This window comes from Mastigoproctus giganteus, chromosome 2 (genome assembly GCF_048544385.1).
Source record: "Mastigoproctus giganteus isolate SK-2022 chromosome 2, ASM4854438v1, whole genome shotgun sequence".
Lineage (NCBI taxonomy): Eukaryota > Metazoa > Arthropoda > Arachnida > Uropygi > Thelyphonidae > Mastigoproctus > Mastigoproctus giganteus.
Genome location: NC_143576.1, coordinates 38,345,206 through 38,365,199, shown reverse-complemented (window position 1 = coordinate 38,365,199; position 19,994 = coordinate 38,345,206). Strand labels below are relative to the sequence as shown.

The 19,994-nt window shown below is 39.4% G+C and overlaps 1 protein-coding gene across 2 annotated transcripts in view; it reads right to left on the bottom strand.

Annotated features, from left to right (window-relative positions):
- The window catches only part of LOC150089273 (uncharacterized), a 192,331-nt gene that overhangs the window by 109,725 nt on the left and 62,612 nt on the right, over positions 1–19,994 (bottom strand). For both annotated transcript variants that reach the window (XM_090368457.1, XM_090368458.1), the window contains one exon: positions 8,290–8,454. In XM_090368457.1, coding sequence (XP_090224583.1) covers positions 8,290–8,454 — 165 coding nt within the window. The remainder of the gene's footprint in view (positions 1–8,289; positions 8,455–19,994) is intronic.

The following is a 19,994-nucleotide window of genomic DNA, read 5'->3' as shown; positions in this document are numbered from 1 at the left end:
CCTTCTAAGTACGCGGTCGAAGTGAGAAGTCCTTTAGGCACTTCAGATCACAACTTGGTGATTGTCTCTTCTCCAATGGAACCTTTATCTCATGGCTATTCCGAACCTTGTGTTATTTGGCATCACAAGAATACAAAATGGGATGACCTGTGAGACTTCTTTTCTTCTTTTCCTTGGTCGGATTACTGTTTCAAAACTTCTGATATCAACGTTTGCTCAGATCGTGTCAGTGAAATTATTCTTGCAGGAATGGAATCCTTTATCCCACACTCCACTTTAAAATCTTATCCTTTATCTAAACCTTGGTTTTCCAATAAATGTGCTAAGACTGTTCAAGAGAAGAATGTTGCATATCATAATTGGCTTGTTTCTAATGACCTTGACTGCAGTTTCTAAAGTTTCGTTTTCTGCATACACCAAAGCTCGCAACAATTGTAAATCAGTTATTAATCAATCAAAACTAGAGTTTGAACAGGCTAAGAGTAGAAAACTTGCTTCTTGCCCTAATGGTAGCCGAGAATTCTGGTCTCTTGTCAAAGCTATTGGCTGCAACTTTTTCCCATCTCGGCTCCCACCTCTGTCCAAACCAGATGGTTCTGTTGTCACTTCAGCCAAGGATAAAGCTGATCTGCTAGCATCCCATTTTTCTTCCAACTCATGTATTCATGATCTTGGTAAAACTATTCCCACCATGCTCCATTCAATGCCCCCCCTGTGGTCTTCTGTCAAAAGGATGTCAGAAGGATTTTGACGAATCTTGATGCTAAGAAAGCTCCAGGTCCCAATGGTATTTCTCCACTTGTTCTCAAAACCTGTGCTCCTGAACTTACTCCTATTCTTTGCCGGCTTTTTTCACTTTCTTATTCCAAAGCTGTTTTTCCTTCTGCTTGGAAATTTGCTCATATCCAGCCAGTTCCTAAAAAGGGTGACGAATCCCTCCCATACAATTATCATCCCATTGCAATTACTTCTACTCTTTCTAAAGTAATGGAGAAATCAATTAACTGCCAACTCTTAAACTACCTAGAAACCTTCCATCTGATCAACGATCGCCAGTATGGATTCCGTCAGTGTCGATCCACTGGTGATATTCTGGCTTATGTTACCCATTTATGGACTAATTCAATGGAAAGGTTCGGTGAAACATAAGTAGTTGCTCTTGACATCTCAAAGACTTTCGATCGTGTTTGGCATAAAGGTCTTCTAAACAAGCTTCCATCTTATGCTTTGCCAACTGTTTGTGGTAATTGGTTATCCAGTTTTCTCTCTGATCGCTCACTGAGGGTGTTGGTAGATGGTTCTCTGTCTTCTAACTTCTCCACTAATGCCGGTGTCCCCCAAGGTTCAGTTCTTTCCCCAACTCTTTTCCTCTTGTATATTAATGACCTTCTTCCATTGAATGGAAATCCTATCTATAGTTTTCCCGATGATAGCACATTGCATTCCACTTTCCACTTTGAGAAACCTTGTCCTGCTCAATCAGCTTCAACTTCTCGAAAATCTGCTACCATTTCCTTAAATGCCGATCTTCAGGTAATTCTGCAGTGGGGCAAAGACAACTTAGTTGATTTCAACCCGTCTAAAACTCAGTCTTGTCTTATATCTCGCAAAAAAGGATTCTTCTGCTCCTATGCTTATCTTTAGTGACACTCCGATTTCTAGGCAAAATGATATATCTCATTTGGGGATTACCCTGACTTTTAATCTCTCTTGGCACAAGCACATTACAAATATTGCTTCCTCTGCATCTAAAAACTTGGTTTTCTCTTTCGCTCTCAGCGTTACTTTTCTTCCAAACAACTGCTCACTCTGTATAAATCGCAAATCTGCCCTGCCATGGAATATTGTTCCCACATCTGGGGTAGTGCCCCCAAAACCTCTCTCAGGCTTCTTGATTCCATTCAAAAGAGGGCAGTTAGGTTAATTAATGATTCATCTTTAACAAACTCTCTCCACTCACTGTCTCATAGATATACTGTTTCTGCTGCATGCCTCTTCTACAGATACTTCCATGGACTTCAAAACAGTCCGAACACGTGCCGCCACCAGCCAACATCCATTTACTGTCCAACTCCAAACTCACAGAACCAACTTTTCATCTTCCTCGTTTATTCATTCAACTGCCATTTTCTGGAACAACCTTCCTTCATACGTATTTCCTGAAAATTACAGTCTACAGAAGTTCAAGTCCAATGTCAACAAATACAGTAATACCCCGACTTACGCGAACTCGGAGTTACGCGGTTCCTGATTTTTTCGTTGGGCAACCCTGCCGCCCACTATCTTCAAGGTCGTTTTTCATATGTTATCGATATACGGTGCGACGGCGGAGAATGAGAGCGAAAGATGAACAAAATTCAACTTTGCTGCTTTTATGTTTTTTATATCAGTGAAGGGGAAACACATTTCACCATAATAACGTAAAAACCAACACAATTCCAGCTATTGGTATAATCGCAAATGCAATTAGATCGAGTTTACTACCAGTTTATAACAGATTTCACTAGCAGAAACGCAACTGGATTTTTATTGTTTTATGGTAGTAACCCCTAGAAATGTGAGGTGTTAATAGTGTATCTCTGCCTTTATGGTGTTGTTTATTCAGTTGCTACATGCGCGCAGCTTTGTTTATATGTATCAAGCGTGCCTCCTCGTTTTGTAATTGTGCTTTATTCCCTAAAAATGAGTAAAATACTTAATTAAAAGGTGTGAAAAGGAAGCGTCCTGGTGAAGACACTGCAGATTCAGAGAGAAAAAGAAAAGCAATTATCGATAAACAGAGGCGGACTGGATCAAAAATTCTTACCCGGAAAAATTTATAGTGGCCTCATACTATGGTTTATGGCCAAAATAACACTGGCCCACCGGGGTTTCCCCGGTAAGGCTTATGTCCAGTCCGCCTCTGTCGATAGAGAAAAAATATAAAATTGTGAAATGCTTTGAGTGAAATGAAAGACCATGTGATATTGCACGTGCTACAGGCCTAAACGAAGCAACGGCGAAAAGCACATGACAATTGCAAACTTCACAGGTTGAAAATTGAAAAGGGCTCAATTGTAAAGGGCTTAAAAATTTTAGAAAACATAGACTCCAACGAAGATCGTGTTATAGCTACAAAGCAAGGAATAAAAAAATTATTAGCTTGCTACGAAGAAATTCTGCGTGAAAAAAAGAACACGCTGTGTCATCAGACGAATTTGTTAGATTTTATGAAGCCATCAACATCAAAATAACTTTTTAACGTAAGTCATTTGTTTTTTAATACATATTTTGTATTAATATGTATAAAGAACTGCAATTTTATTAATATTTTTCTTCTAAACTAGTGTTTTTGTTAGTCCTTGGTCCCAATTAAGCAAAATTTATATGTATTTATATGCAAAGTTGTACCCCGACTTATGCGAATTCGACTTACACGATTTTCGTCGGACACACCTATCGCGTAACTTCGGGGTATTACTGTATCTTCTTTCGTCTTCTCAACCTCCAACCTAAGCATGGTACTAAGTACTATAGGTTCTAATACCTCTTGTGTTTGGGGTTTACATAAAAAAAAAAACTTATAAATCTCAATCAGGTCCCCCTCTAAGATGCCTGGTTGCCAAGCCCTGTAGCCCACATAATCAAAATCTTTCCTCGTACGGTCATCTTCATGCTGACTCACCATGCAAGTTAGTATTAGTATTAGTAGTGGAAAATTATGAAAAGAAAGCAACTACTGAGGGGGGAAAAAAATCTACACATTTCACCAAACTATACCTCCCCCAAGACATTGTATAATTCTTCCTTGAATTTATTCAAACCACCCACTTCCACAATAACAGATGAAAGTTTGTACAACAATCAACTACCCACTAGCTGAAGGCAAACTTCCACACAACTATCCTGCAACCATCCTTCCTCAACTTGAATTTAAGCCCTCTCATGTGTGTAGTCTCAGCAAGAGGAAGAATGCCAGGTCAATTTAGTTTACTCAATCCATTCACGCCCAAATCATCCTAATCAGATTTCCCTGCAGCTGCCTAGTCTAAGGATGCATAAATTTAGAGAACTGGAGTCTTTCTGGGTAAGAGCATACTTTTGTTCTCTTCACCAATCTGGTTTCCCTTATCTCCACCCATTCCAAAGTCTAATTTGTATTCAGCCTCAACAGTTAAACTATCGATATCAAGTGGGCCAATATGATTCAACTCCTTCCTTCTACTGTCATATTAAGCAAAGAAGTCTTTGCTGCTTTTCTTTGCATTCTTTGCTAGAGACTTCTTGTAATTTCCCCTAGCTTGCCTAACCTTCTTTGTGACTTCATTCCAGACTAGTTTATATCTACCACAGGCTTCTGTATCACCTGATTCTTTATATGCATCCCATGCATTTTTCTCCTCTGCCACAAGTCTCATCAGTTCATCTGACATCCATTTAGGTTTAAGTCTCAAAGAGTATTACTTCATTGGTATGAAAAGCCTAGTAGCTTCTATAATTACTTCCCTGAATGCTTCCCATTTAGAATTTGATGTCGGTAACATCATCATTTGGTCCCACTAAATAGAATTTAAAAACTCTCTGAGACACTGTGGTCACCCTTATGAAAGCAAAACTCCTTCCCTTTACCTTTGACAGTAGTTATGTCTTTAAGTAAATCCCACAATCAGTACAGTGGGGCCCCAACATCTGATGGTAATTTGTCCCACAAAACCCATTGTATGTTGAAAATATTGTAAGTTGACACCAATAATATATTGATTTCCTGTAATTCATTCTAAACTCTTGACATGCGACCTCAACAACACATAAAATAGGTATTTCTTACTTTATTTTTACATTAAAAATGAGTGTTTTATAAAAATTATTTAATAAACAGTTATAAAACATTTAAAGTAAAAAACAAACAATAAATTAGCATTTACCTTAGACTTAGACACCACGTCTATGCCACCACTGATGAAATCATTTGTGGTGTAGAGGTGGTGGGACTAGATCAGGCATCAGGTGTCTTTTCAGTCTTTTGTCTTTTGCTGCTACTGGTAAAGAAACTGTCCAAAGTGGACTGTTTTTGACAACTTTTTTGTAGCTTCCTGAAGTAAGAAATGACTTTGTCTTGCATTTTGCACATCATGAATTTAATGTTTTCGATGTTGGGGTGTTTTTTTTACCACTTCTCTTAAATGCTCCCAACAAGAAATGACTGTCTTCAACTTTTCAGCTGATACTTTTTGGGTATCTTCTTCTTCCTTTCCAGTGTCACTCTCCATAATTTTTTCCAACTCTTGTAGTAGCTCCACTATTGTTAGCTCACATCCATAAGCATCAATAAGGTGCTCCACATCCTCTTTGTCAACCTCCAGACCAACTGTTTTATCAAGAATGACAATATCATTTTGTCAAAGCACCTTCATTTCAAATCCTTCAAAGTTATGGATGGTTAAAGGCCAGATGTTTTTCCAGGCTGAATTTAAGCACCTGGTGGAAACATCATTCCAAGAACTGACGATCAGCCTCACGCAGTCCAGGATGTTGAAATTCCACCTCTAAAAATCTTTGAGGGTAACAGCATTTTCACTATAGGTCACTGCAAAGCAACTTGCAATCACTTGCTGGTCCACTGGTTAAAGAAGAGGATAGTGTTGGGTGGCAAAAGTTTTACTTGAACAAATTCAAATTGTACATCAAGAGATTGAACAAGGTTGGAATCGTGGCATGTCGCATTAACCAGCAGGAGTAGTGCCTTCAGAGGAAGCTTATTTTTCTCAAGATAATATTTTCACTAAAGGACAGAAAACTTCAAATGCCCATTCATTGAAGACATAGTTTGTAACCCAGGCCTTCTTGTTACTGTGCCAAAACCCTCCTAGCAAGCCTTTGTTGACTTTCTGTTGTTTAAATGATCTGGGGGTGTTAGAATGATACACTAGCAAAGGCTTCAGCTTAAAATCTATAGAGGCATTGGCACCCAACAGGAGAGTGAGCCTATCTTTTATAGGCTTATGCCGAGGTAAAATAGCCTCACCTTAGTGATGTACGTTCTCCTGGGTATTCGCTTCCAGAAGAGGCCAGTTTCATAAACATTAAAAACCTGCTGGGGAAGATAACCCTCCTGAACAACAAACTCTTAGAATTCAATTTTAAAGGTCTCAGTTGCTTTTTTTTTTTTTTTTTTTTCAGTGCTGGAGAGGCCTCTTCATGCCTTTCAACACTTTTGATATTTGCCCTTTTTTTTGAAGCACTCGAATCAGCCTCTGTTGGCTTTAAAGTCTTCAAAGCACACAGCACTGCCACTGGTTGATGGAGCTTTAAGTTTCAGATCGTCACAGATCTACTTAGCATATTCGCAGATAAACTGTCTAGGCACTGTATCACCCTTCATCTGCTGTTCCCTAATCCATATTGACAAAAGCCTTTCCATTTCCACAATAAAGTCTCTTCCCTAATGCACCAATGTGGAATCATCACTAACTTAAACACTCCTTAGAATATCCTTTTGTTTAACCTATTGTAGAAATGGTCAATTGAGGAAACCATTCTCATATATTATGCACTAATTTTTACTCCTTCGTGTTTTTTATCGTCTCCTGCTTCACTTTAATGGAAATTTTATTCTTAACTTTAGACGCAATGGTTATTTAATTTCAATTTATTTAATTAATAAATTCAAAAATAACCATAATTCAATTACTGTAATTACGTATAATTAATAAAAATACACTCTACTTACACATTGAACAAGTGCATCAAACAGAAGATAAGGAAACAGTCCAAAGTACTGATATATGCGGGAATGTTGTGTTGAACAATAACAAAGAGGCTAATTGGTTGAGAACAATCATATGAGTGATGTTCTGCGTGCCACGCATATAAAAATTTCCACCCATGCATCATTTCAGCTATATCGGAAAGCCACTGGTTCCTGCAAATATCATTGGTCCTTAAAATAAAAGACAGTGCGGAAGGTAAATCAGTTCCTGAGAATATCAGATGTTGATGTTATCAGAAGGTTAGGCCCCACTGTACACTGTGATCACTGCTACCCAGTGAGCCTTTTACAGGCAGATTCTTAATACATAAAAAATTAGATCAAGAATTAATTAGATTAAGAATACTGCTTCCTCTTGTTGCCTCTCTGACGTGCTGCTGTAGAAAACAGTCATCCAATAAATCCTAAAAAGTCTTATTATTTTGTGAGTGACAACGCACAAATTCCTATCAATATCCAGAAGTTACAATCCCCATGATGAAACATTCTAATTTACTGGCTCATTCTAACTAACACATTCCTACTATCATTTTTTGTTTTCGCAGAACTCATGTCACACAAAACTGACTCAACATTAGATTAGCCATTCATGTGAAGTGGATGCAGTGCCTTAGATTTAACATGCCTCTTAACTAAGAGCATAATTGCCCCCCCCATCCTGTCTGTCCTTTCTGTACATATTATACTGTTAAAAAAAAAAAGTGTGATTGTGTAAATATAAGTATGACAGGTGCGCAAATAGGCAGAGTGCATGTAGAGTGTCTGTTGTTCTAACAGGCCTCCCCAAATTAGACTGCAGTGTAAATCAGACCTACCAGGAAACCCCCTTCCCTTCCATGCTGATATCATATCCCTTCTTTTGAGACATGGGTTTGCTGACCCCAATTCCAGCTGGCCCGGCCAGTGTGGAATTAGTAACAAGAAAAGCACTGCATGTCCATAGTGCGATCTCCTCCACCCACATAGGGCATCCTTGCCCTATGATTTTTAATCCTCTACAATCCCTATCTCCCTACCCCACCTTCCATCCCAACCTTTTTGTCTGGCGGACTCTACCATCACAATCTCTTCCTGCTCTTTACAGTCCCCCCCCGCCCTCGTGGAGGATGGAATGGGGAGCCCTCTGTCCCTTTAACTTCCTATTTCCAGATAGAAAGGCTTCCTACAATCCACCTTCTTTATCTTTATCCCCTTATCTGTCTCCTCCACTCCCTTTTTCACTTTTTTTTTTTTTTTTTCCCTTAGGGCCCTAGAGTATACAGAGAATATACAAACGTGGAGTTGGGCCTCCTGGTGCCACTTGACAATCAACACTATACACCAGTGGTTACTAAACGTTTTTGAGAGAATGGCTGGGGAACAAGGAGATATAGAGAAGTTGTTGAGTGTATGCATTGACCTGCCCTTTGTGGATTACTTTGTGGATTTATATATATTTTTTTTATTAGCTTTTATTTTTTTAAAAAAAAGTTATTACCAAATTCATGAAAGAGTTTAATTATTGTTCACAGTTAAAAACTAATACACTGTTTAACACTCACTTCTCTTTTTGGGTTAGGCGTGTCCATATCGGGTTTGTTTTGTAGATACTGTCTTACATGGTTTTCTCTGCATCTGCTGTTTTGTGCATCCTTAACTGCCCTTTTTATGATACGTATCCAATCATGCATCTCCTGAGGAGTATCAGCAGAGAAAAGATGTCGAGTCTGGATTGAAAATTAAAGCATTTATAATCTTGATGGGAACATTAATATAGCTATTCTACTTATTCATTAAAAAGCAGCAGAAAAAAAATTCAATACTGTTTACTATTTTAAGTTAAAATCTTTGTCTGTATGCCACCACTATATCATTCCAATATACCTGACAGAGTTCACCAAATTTCTCATATCCCATCCACTGAAAGTTTTAGAAATAACATAAAATTTTCTAAAAATATTCAAAAATTTATATCCTATGGTGCAATTTTTGATAATCTGCAACTCTTTTTGATTAGTTAATTATAATTAACCAAAAACAAATGTGAATTAGAAGGTAGAATTAAAAATGCTTAGCATCTCTTTTACACTGGCAGCTTCAAAGAGAAGCAGAATTATAACATGATTACAAATACTACACTAATATACAAAATAAAAATGTAGTATTTTAAAACTACTAAATTATTTTTATGTTTTTATAAATTTATTACAATTAAGATGTTGAACTGGGTCCACCAAACCCGAGGAGATAAGAGTACGGTTAACCCCAGGGGCTCACATCTGGTGAGTATGGGCTTGGCACACCCAGGGTCCTGAGCTGGATATCATCATTCTTCTCTTTCTTGTTGATTCCCTTCTACTTTTGACTGACTCTCTCTCTCTCTCTCTCTCTCTCTCTCTCTCTCTCTCTCTCTCTCTCTCAGGGTTACTCGGGAACTTTTTTTTTCTGGTGCAGCATAAGCCTCAGACTTCCTTGCATCATATGGATATTAATAATAATAATGAAAAAAAACCATTAAATGTATTTAATAGGCAAAATATAGATTGTAAGCTATTATTTAAAGATAATAGCGTCAATAATCTGCTATTATCTTTAAATTATTTTAGAGATAATAACATTTGTTACTTTCAACAGATCATAGATCTGTTTAGAGAAAAGAACAAAGATAATTGTGATCTCTTTGTAGAGATTATCAATCATTGTTAATTTAATTAACCTACTATCAATATGGTATAATTGACATTTTCATGTTTGAGAGGCAACCAAAGGGAGTCATACTCTTGATCTGATTATCAGCAGTGATTCTTCATGTTAAAAATCTACAGATAAAGGAACCACTAGGTGGCAATGATCACAGCGTACTGATATGGGATTTACTTAAAGATGTAAGGGGTAAAGGGAAGGGTTTTTGCTTTCATAAAGGTGAGCAAAGTGGTCTCAGAGATTTTTAAAATTCTATACAGTGGGATCAACTCATGATGTTACCAACAGCAAATTCTAAATGGGAAGCATTCAAGGAATTAATCTTGGAAGCTACTAGGCTTTTCACACAAACCATGAAAAACTGTTCAAGGTTTAGGCCTATTTTAGGCTTATCATAGGCCAAGGTTTAGGCCTATGATAAGATTCTCTGTAATCAAGTCACAAAGGACGTTAGGCAAGCAAATGCAGATTACAAGAAATCAAAGGGTGCAAAGAAAAACAGTAAAGATTCTTTACTTATGTAAACTCTAGAAGGAAGGGAATGAATCAGATTGCTCCACTTGAAATCGAAGGTGCGATTGTTGATGAACCTGCTGAGGTAGCTGAAAAACTGAATGAGTATTTTGCATCTACATTTACACGAGGAGCTATTCAGGGGAAAGCCAGAGGTGTATTAAACTCTGGCAATGAGCTAAATGATTTTCTAATAACTTAGAGCAAAGCGGAACAGAAACTGTTGAAGAAAAACACTCACACATGAGGAAGAAGTCAAGGCCAGAGGCTTATCAAACTCTGGCAGGGAGCTAAATGATTTTGTAATAACTGAGAGCAAAGTGGAGGAGAAATTGTTGAAACTGAACATAAGAAAGGCACCTGGGGTGGACGTGATCTATCCAGTTATATCAAATGAAGCAGCAAAGGAAGTAAGCAAATCCTTAGCCTAATTATGAAAGCTTCCTTCAACTCAGGTGTTTTCTGGGAGATCTATTGGTGCTAGGCTGTTATGTAGTGTCTTTGGCACTATACCTGTAGTTGACAGGATGATCAGGATGGTTGTAACTTGTTGCAAATGCCATATGTCTCTGACTCTGACCTCCTGTCTTAGGTTCGTGTACTTCCTGATTTTTTTCCCCATGGGTTTTCTGCATGTTGCTAGTGTTGGGTACCACTATGTTAATCAGATAGGTAGCCTTTTCCTACTTATCTACAAGGGTTATGTCCGGTCTGTTGTGCGGGATTGTCTTGTCTGTTATTATGGCACAGCTTGTGGATTAGAGTCTCTAGTACTGCCTGGGTTTGTAATTGTAGTACGGTACACTTTCTTTGATCAACTGGTATTTCCTTGATAGCTTCTGATGTATTATCCTGGCTACCTGGTTATGTCTATGAGTGCACGCAGTCTGGGTGATCACCTTGCATCCTGCAGTGATGTGTTTCTGAGATTGAGTTTCTGAGATTGGTGGCATCATTGACATATGTCATCAAACACTCTGGGCTCCTTGTCTTCAATAATTACCATTATTATGGTTCGTTTGTTTGTTATTAAGAGCATTAGCAACTAAGGCCATATTGCTCTGGGGATGTGCGGTAGTCATTCCCTGACCTTTCCGCATCCTCCGTATTTGGTGGTCATGGGCTCGAACCCCGGTCTAATCAAGAAGCGTGTGCTACACATTGCTGCTCCTAGCTACCTGGCTACAGAAGCACCTGGGCTCCTTGCCAATGTTATTATCATTATTATTAGCCATATGGTGCAAGAAAACTTGAGGCTTTTGCTGCACCAGCCAAAAAAAATTTCTGAGTTATCCTAAGAGAGAACGAGAGAGAGAGAGAGAGAGAGAGAGAGTACAGGGGTCAGAAGTAGAAGGGAATCACCATGAAAGAGAAGAATGATGATATCCAGGGCCCTGGGTGTGCCAAGTCCTTACTCACCAGATGTGAGCCCCTGGGATTAATGGAAGACTACTGTACAAATTGGAGCATTATGATATTAGTTAAGGGCAAGTTGCTACAACAGATAAAAGAATGGTTGAGTGGGAGAAGACAGAGTGATAATCAATGGACACTGCTGTTCGTGGACTAATGTCATTAGTGGAGTTCCCCAAAGTTCAGTGTTCGGCCCATTGTTTTCTATATTTATCAATGATGAAGGTATATCAGGCTTAAGGTCCAAGTTTGCAGATGATACAAAGGTTTGTAGAATTGTTAATGACAGTAAGGATGGTAAACAGGATCTAGAAAAGTTGAGCAGATGGGCTGACAGGTGGCTGTTATTTTTTTATTCTTTTTGGTTTTTAGGAGCATTAGCAACTAAGGCCATATTGCTCCGGGAATATGCGGTGGTCATTCCCTGACCTTTCCGTATCCTCCGTATTTGGTGGTGACGGGCTCGAACCCCGGTCTAATCAAGAAGCGTGTGCTACGCACTGCTGCTCCTTCCCACCTGGCTACGGAAGCGCCTCTGACAGGTGGCAATGAAGTTTAACATTGACAAATGCAAAGTACTGCATACGGATAGCAGTAATCCCTGAGAAACATACCAACTGTGTAGTACGACATGTAGGGTGGTAGAAAATGAAAAAGACCTGGGAGTAATTTTGCAATCAGTTATGAAGTTTTCTGAGCAGTGCTGACAGGCTGAAAAAGTGGCTCATGGGTCTTGTCAATGATATATAGGAATTTTGCTAGCAGGGATAAAGAGGTCATTATCTTGTATAAGGTAATGGCAATGGTCAGGCCATAACTGGAGTACTGCATACATGTCTGGAGGCCTCATTTTAGGAAAGATGTTGAGCTACTAGAATGAGCTCTGAGACAACAAGATTAGTGAGTGGAACAAAGGGTTCCTGTTACCAAGATAGTCTTAAGTTCTGCAAATTACAGCATCTGGAGACTAGACACCTGAGAGGTGATCTGATTGAAGTGTATAAAGCCTTGAATGGTTTGGGCAAGCTCAATGCTGACAGAATTCTTCCTCTTGCTCAGATTCTGCACTTGAGGGGGCATAAATTCAAATGGAGGAAAGACAGTTATAGAATAGATGTGTGGAAATTTGCCTTTATTATTATTAGCCATATGGTGCAAGGAAGCCTGAGGCTTATGCTGCACCAGCCAAAAAAAAAAAAAAAAAAAAAAAAATTTCTGAACTACCCTGAGTGAGAGAGAGAGAGAGAGAAAAGGGAATCACCAAGGAAGAGAAGAATGATGATGTCCAGCTCAGGGCCCTGGGTGTGCCAAGCCCATACTCACCAGATGTGAGTCCCTAGCCAGAGGGTGGTTGATTGCTGGAACAAACTGCCATCTGTCATTGTGGAATTTGACAGGTTAAATAAATTCAAGACTGAACTAGACAAAATTTTGAAGTGAATGGCTGCTTGAATTGGGAAGGGTTGTTTTTTTTTTTTTTTTTTGGCTGATGCTATATAAGCTTGCTTCCTTGCATCGCATGCCTCTACCAATGCTAATGTTAAGTTATAATTGGGGGCTAAATGATTTTGTGATAACTGGGAAGAAAGCAGAATGAAAATTGTTGAAACTAAAAGTATATACTGCTACTCCCCGCCTCACGTAAGGGTTGCATTCGCGCGGAACTCTACGTAAGTCGGAATTTTCCTAAATGTTTGTGCAGCACTCAAATTTGATTGAAGCAAAAAAGAAATGTTCAACAAACATGTAAATAGAATTACTTATTTAATTTTTTTTATCTCATGTGTAGGAAAAATTATAAAAGTGTACAAAATTACAAAAATTTCAAAATTATAAAATTACAAAATGAGAGAGGAGACAGGCAATAACGTTCAGAAAGTTTTACCTTTTGAGAATCGTTGCCAGAATTAACTCTCCAGCTGATAAGCATGCCGCTAAGTTGAAGGCTGTGGAGATTTAGAAGGGGTTTTTTCCAACCCAAAATTTCTCTGCAGCTGCAGAATCGGCACTGGCGACTTCACCGCATACTTTAATGTTTTACAAACTAGCGCGATGCTTGAACCTATTAAACCACCCATAGCTTGCCAAGAACTTGGCTTGGGGTTCGCCGTACTTATCCTTAATATCTTCATAAATACTTCTTGCTTTTGCTTGAATGGACATTGGACTTAGGGGCACTTGATTCTGAATGATTTTCCATCCATATTATTAATATCTTCAATATAGCACCCGAATGCTGTTTTTTAATCACTGTTGATCTTAAATGCATTGATCCTTTAACATGTTCTTTTATACACGCACTGTCCCGTTAAAATAGTATTTGCTGTTGAAGCAGCGAGACCCAATTCTGTGCAACAGATGACAACTTTTGTCCTGCTTTGTAATTCTTAATTAATCATCTTCATTTCTAAATCAATTTTGTTTCGTTTCCTAGCACTGCCAGCACTTGCACTTTCCATTGGTCCTTTTCCCTTCACCGTTGTAATAAGTTGTTGTTGTTATTTGGTTTTTAGGAGCATTAGCAACTAAGGCCATATTGCTCCGGGGATATGCGGTGGTAATTTCCTGACATTTCGCATCCTCCGTATTTGGTGGTCATGGACTCGAACCCCAGTCTGATCAAGAATGGGGTTCGAGTCCATGATTGGGGGGATACAAGGACTAATAGATTAACAGTAGCCACTGGCAGAGGTGAAAGTGATTCTTGCACTGCTTCTATTGGAATGAGCCGCAGCCTGGAAAATAAGATGCAGGATATTTCAGAGACTGCTGGGAATCATTGGGGTACAAGTAAACACATGGGTTGTGTTAGGGTAGCTAAGAAAAAGAACAGGTGCATGTATACTTGTGTGTACACCAATGCTAGGAGTTTAGTAAATAAATTTGATGAATTTGAGGTATTGCTCAAAACATCAAAGGCAGATATTGTGGGGATTTCAGAGACGTGGTGTCACACAGATATAAGAAATGCAGAACTGGAATTTGGGGAGTACAATGTCTACAGAAAGGATAGACAGGATAGGAAGGGAGGAGGGGTTATGCTATTAGTTAAAAAACACATAAAATCCAAGGAAGTGAAGCCAGTCGACATCGCTGGACAGTGCAGTGTCGAGTCAGTTTGGTGTGACATAAGCATTGGGAGATCAAAATTGAGAGTAGGAGTGTGCTATAGGCCTAATGACTCTGATGAGTATAATAAGAAACTGTTCGGAGAAATAGAGTGGGCCAGTAAATCAGAGAGTCTTATAATGGGGGATTTTAATTTCCCAGATATTGACTGGAATTTGGGGGCTGGTCACTCACACAGTAGCAAGGCTTTTGTGGATTTATTGGATGATTGTTTTCTACATCAGCATGTTCGGGAGGCAACTAGAGGGAGTAATACTCTTGATTTGATTATCAGTAGTGATTCTTCATGCATTAAGAATCTGCAGATAAATGAACCACTTGGTGGCAGTGATCACAGTGTGCTGAAGTGGGAGTTACTCAAAGAGGTAACTACCATTAGGGGTAAAGGGAAGGGGTATTGCTTTCGTAAAGGCGACTACAATGGACTGAGACAGTATTTAAATTCTATACAGTGGGATCAACTGATGATATTGCCAACAGCAAATTCAAAATGGGAAGCATTCAAAGAACTTATCGTGGAAGCTACTAGGCTTTACATACCAACTAAGAAATATTGTTCAAGGTTTAGGCCTAAATGGTTGTCAGATGAACTAATGAGGCATATGGCAGAGAAGAAAAATGCATGGGATACATACAAATTAACACGTGACACGGACGCCTATGATAGATACAAGTTGATCTGTAACCAAGTTACAAAGGAGGTTAGGCAGGCGAAGGCAGATTACGAGAGATCCTTGGCAAGGGATGCGAAGAAAAACAGCAAAGAGTTCTTTACTTATGTAAACTCTAGAAGGAAGGGGATGAATCAGATTGGTCCACTTGAGATCGATGGGTCAACTGTTGATGACCCTGCTCGGGTAGCTAACAAACTAAATGAATATTTTGCATCGACATTCACACATGAGGAGTTATTCAGCGAGGGGAATGCCAGAGGTGTATTCAACTCTAGCAGTAAGCTAGAGAATCTTGTAATAACTGAGAGCAAAGTGGAGGAGAAATTGTTGAAGATAAACACAAGAAAGGCACCTGGGGTGGATGGGATCTATCCAGTTATATTAAAGGAGGCAGCAAAGGAGGTAAGCAAACCCTTAGCCATAATTATGAGAGCTTCCTTGGACTCAGGGGAGGTACCCATTGACTGGAGATGTGCAAATGTGACCCCAATTCACAAAGGGGGATCAAAGGCTGACACAAGTAATTATAGACCTGTGAGTTTAACTTCTGTTCCCGGAAAATTAATGGAGGCACTGGTGAAAGAAGCACTGCAGGATCATCTAGACAAGACTTCAGTTATAGCTAGGACACAGCATGGTTTTGTTAAGGGGAAGTCTTGCCTGACCAATTTGATTGGATACTATGATGCAGTCACAAAAGAACTGGATGCAGGGAATAACTTTGATATTATATACTTGGATCTTAGAAAGGCTTTTGATACTGTTGCACATGGAAGACTGCTGCACAAATTGGAGCAGTGTGGCATTGGAGGCAAGTTGCTGCTATGGATAAAGGGGTGGTTGAGAGGGAGAAGACAGAGAGTGGTAATCAATGGACACTGCTCATCGTGGACTAATGTTATTAGTGGAGTCCCTCAGGGTTCAGTATTGGGGCCTTTATTGTTTTCTGTATTTATAAATGATATTGATGATGGTATATCAGGCTTAATGTCCAAGTTTGCAGACGATACGAAGGTTGGCAGGGTTGTCAAGGACACTACTGACACTATGCTGCTGCAACAGGATTTGGAAAGGTTGAGCAGATGGGCTTCGAGGTGGCAAATGAAGTTTAACATTGACAAATGTAAAGTACTACATATGGGAAACAGCAACCCCAGAGCAACGTATCAACTCTGTGGTACTACACTGACAGTGGTAGAGAATGAAAGGGACCTGGGGGTGGTGGTGCAGGCAGATATGAAGTTCTCTGAGCAGTGCAGACGAGCTGCAAGAGTAGCTCATGGTGTATTGTCAATGATATATAGGAATTTTTCTAGCAGGGATAAGGAGGTGATTATTCCCTTGTATAAGGCAATGGTCAGGCCACACCTAGAGTACTGTATACAGGTCTGGAGGCCTCATTTCAGGAAGGATGTAGAGCTGCTGGAACGAGTACAGAGAAGGGCAACTAGATTGGTGAATGGGACAAAGGGGTTCTCTTACGAAGAAAGGCTTAAGTTTTGCAAATTACAGTGTCTGGAAACTAGGCACCAGCGGGGTGATCTGATAGAGGTGTACAAAGCCTTGAATGGTTTGAGCATGCTCAATGCTGATGGGATTCTTCCTCTAGCTCAGAAAAATCACCTGAGAGGGCATAAATTCAAATTGAGGAAAGACAGATGTAGGATAGATGTGCGGAAATTTGCCTTTAGCCAGCGGGTGGTTGGTGGGTGGAACAGACTTCCATCCCTTGTCGTGGAAGTTGATAGCCTAAATAAGTTTAAGGCTCAGCTGGACAGGTATTTCGAACGAACAGAGGGGTGAAGTGGAAGTGGTTATTTTTATTTATTTATGTTACTTTTTTTTTTTTTTTTTTTTTTTTTGGCTGATGCTGCATAAGCTTGCTTTCTTGCATCAAATGCCTCTACTAATGCTAATGCTAATGCTAAAGAAGCGTGTGCTACGCACTGCTGCTCCTGCCCAGCAGTGCGTAGGCACCATTGTAATCAGTAAATAGGAATGAAGAGAAGATTCTGAAAATTTATGTTTTTTATATGATTGACGATTTCAGTGAAGGGGAACTCATTTAACCATAATACCATAACGTAAAAACCCACAGAATTCCAGTTATCGGTATTATCACAAATGCAATAGGATCGAGTTTACTACCCGTTTATAATAGATTGCACTAACAGAAAAGCCCAATAAACCGGAAAGTGCAAAATTGTTTTTATTGTTTTATGGTAGTGACCTCTAGAAATGTGTTTTAGAAAAATATCACAAAGGCATTCAAAATTGATTCTTATAACGGAACATATGATAACGATGAAAGTGTAGTGCAATTTCCATTATAAAAATAACCTTTTAGAGAGAGAGATAAACAGGTTAGTTATGTGGCAAAAATTTCAACTTCTTGGAACGAATTACCAAAAAAAAAAAAAAAATGTGTTATTGAGTTCACATTACAATATTTTCACAATACCTCCATTTATCCTGCAAGCTCGATACCTTGAGCTTGTAGCACAGTGAGCACGCATGCCCTGCAAGTCCTTGCTGGCGTCCTTCCACTGGACAGAGATCATTCAACGGGGCCTCACCACCCGAACAAGGGGATCCCACAGACATATTTGGGATTCACCACTGACATCACCAATAGTGTTAGACCTAGAGTTTTGTATCTCTCAATAATCAGGCGGAGTTAATTAACTACTAAATAATTAACAGTATCTTAGTATATTTTAAATTATTAAAACCATGCTTCTTTAAAACTCTTCGGTATACCCAAAATCAACTGTTCTATTGTTAGAATCGTACCTTGGGAATCTTTAGGGTAAAATTATAAAACGCTATTCATTTGGAACTTGTGTTTAATAAATAAGGGAGGAGAAACTTATTTTCCAGGGAGAGAGTGTGTGTATGGTCATATATTATGCAATTCCTCGCCCTAGTTCTCTGTCATTGGCCTCTCACCAACAGAGCGGAAGGAGAGGAGAGCATCTCAGTTCCCACGCCCACAATGGTAATAAAAAGTGGAGACAGGGATTGCTACAGTGGAGACGGGGATATCCAGTTGTTTTTGTGGGGACGATTACCAAAAATGGTAGAGTCACTGCAAATGGGCATTCTTGGATGACTTTGTCTCTGTGACATAGAACGAGATAATGTTAATATATAAAGGGTTCTGTGAGGTACCGAGGGGGAGACCTTGCTTTTACAACAGAGACTGGCAACAGAGTGGAACGTCTCATTATCGTCCAACGCTGAGGGTCTTGTATGTGAAGGATTCAGCAGTCGGTGTCGCTCCAGCCTTAAGAATGGCTGAGGAGGAGCTGAGACAAAGGAAAGAAGGCTCAGAAGACCACACTCTAGTTTCCACCAGAGGGAAGGAGGTCTCATAACCTTTCGTGAAGCAAGAGATTTAACCGGTAAGCCATTATCTCATTTGTGTGAATGAAAACCTCGAAAACAACATCAACAGATACCATTTTAATGCTTCCTTCCTAAATATTTAATCTTTGTCAATTTAACAATGAAAGGGAATTTCTCCCATGGTTGGTGGTACACAGGAATCTTACAGCAAGGTGCTGTGGGAAATAAGAAACAAGAGGGAGTGGGCCTGTTCACATTAGAACAAATGTAAGATAGTGTATGGTAATAAGAATACCAAAAGCACTTTGCCTAAGGTTCTTCTGTTATCCAACCGTTCTGTTCTATGTTGAAGTGCTTTGTGAACGTTGTAGCTTGTTAAACCAGGGCCAAATAATAAGTCTAATAAATGGATAGTTCCAGTGATACTAGAATCCAGTATGTTATAAAGATGTTTTTTCCAATACAACATTATAAATCCTAAACAGATAAATGTTGTTGTTAGGAACAGAAACCTTGAAGCAATATATATATATATACATATCTTTACTTTTACACAATCTACTAGATGGAGTGCAAGTCTGTACACGTTTTCTTCTGTTATAATAAATCTTGTTGTGTGTTACATCTTGTCTCATTCTCTCACGTTTTCTTTTGTTATAATAAATGTTGTTATGTGTTACATCTTGTCTCATTCTCTCACGTTTTCTTTTGTTATAATAAATGTTGTTATGTGTTGCATCTTGTCTCATTCTCTCTGCCCATATTCTCATACACCAGTATAAACAAGTACGAACTAGTAAAGGTTATAGCGCGGATTGAGTCGACACTATGTGATCGCTCAATCTTAAGCACAACGAGATCCAACTCTGCAGCTCCAGGTGCTATACAGCCCCTGGGGGCCGAGAGCACGGATTTTGTCCTAGCCCGACAATCATTTCATTCAGAATAATTATCATAGGAAAAGTAATACGGCCATAAGTCAATGGGAATAAACAAGAGAGAGAGAGAGAGAAAAAAAAACACCAAGAAAGAGAGAAGACCAGAGAAAGAGCCCTTGACAATAGCAAGACTATGGAGAAGAAAAGCTGCATGCTCACTTGCTGCAGGTTTGGCAGGATATATGGGCCACCTCGCAAAAAGGCGATATCACCAGAAAGTTTCTGTCCAACATTAGCCAGGTTTTATCAAACTCCACACCCTAGTTCTCCCCGGGACTATAAGTAACATACCTTCTGGCAGGACTCAGAGCTTTGAATGCAAAGCAATCCCTACTCAAAATATAGGAAGATCCCACCTGTGGGGGGTGGGTGAAGAGCTGGCAGGCACCTCATGCATGATTGCCAGATCTATGACAACCTCCGCAGAGCATTCATCACCAAAACACAGTATCTGCCATACGGCGAGGAGCACCACATCTTGGACACCAGGGAGGAATATCAGGCTTTCTCCAACTATGCACTGGCCCTGTTCACAAGACAGAGAGCTCT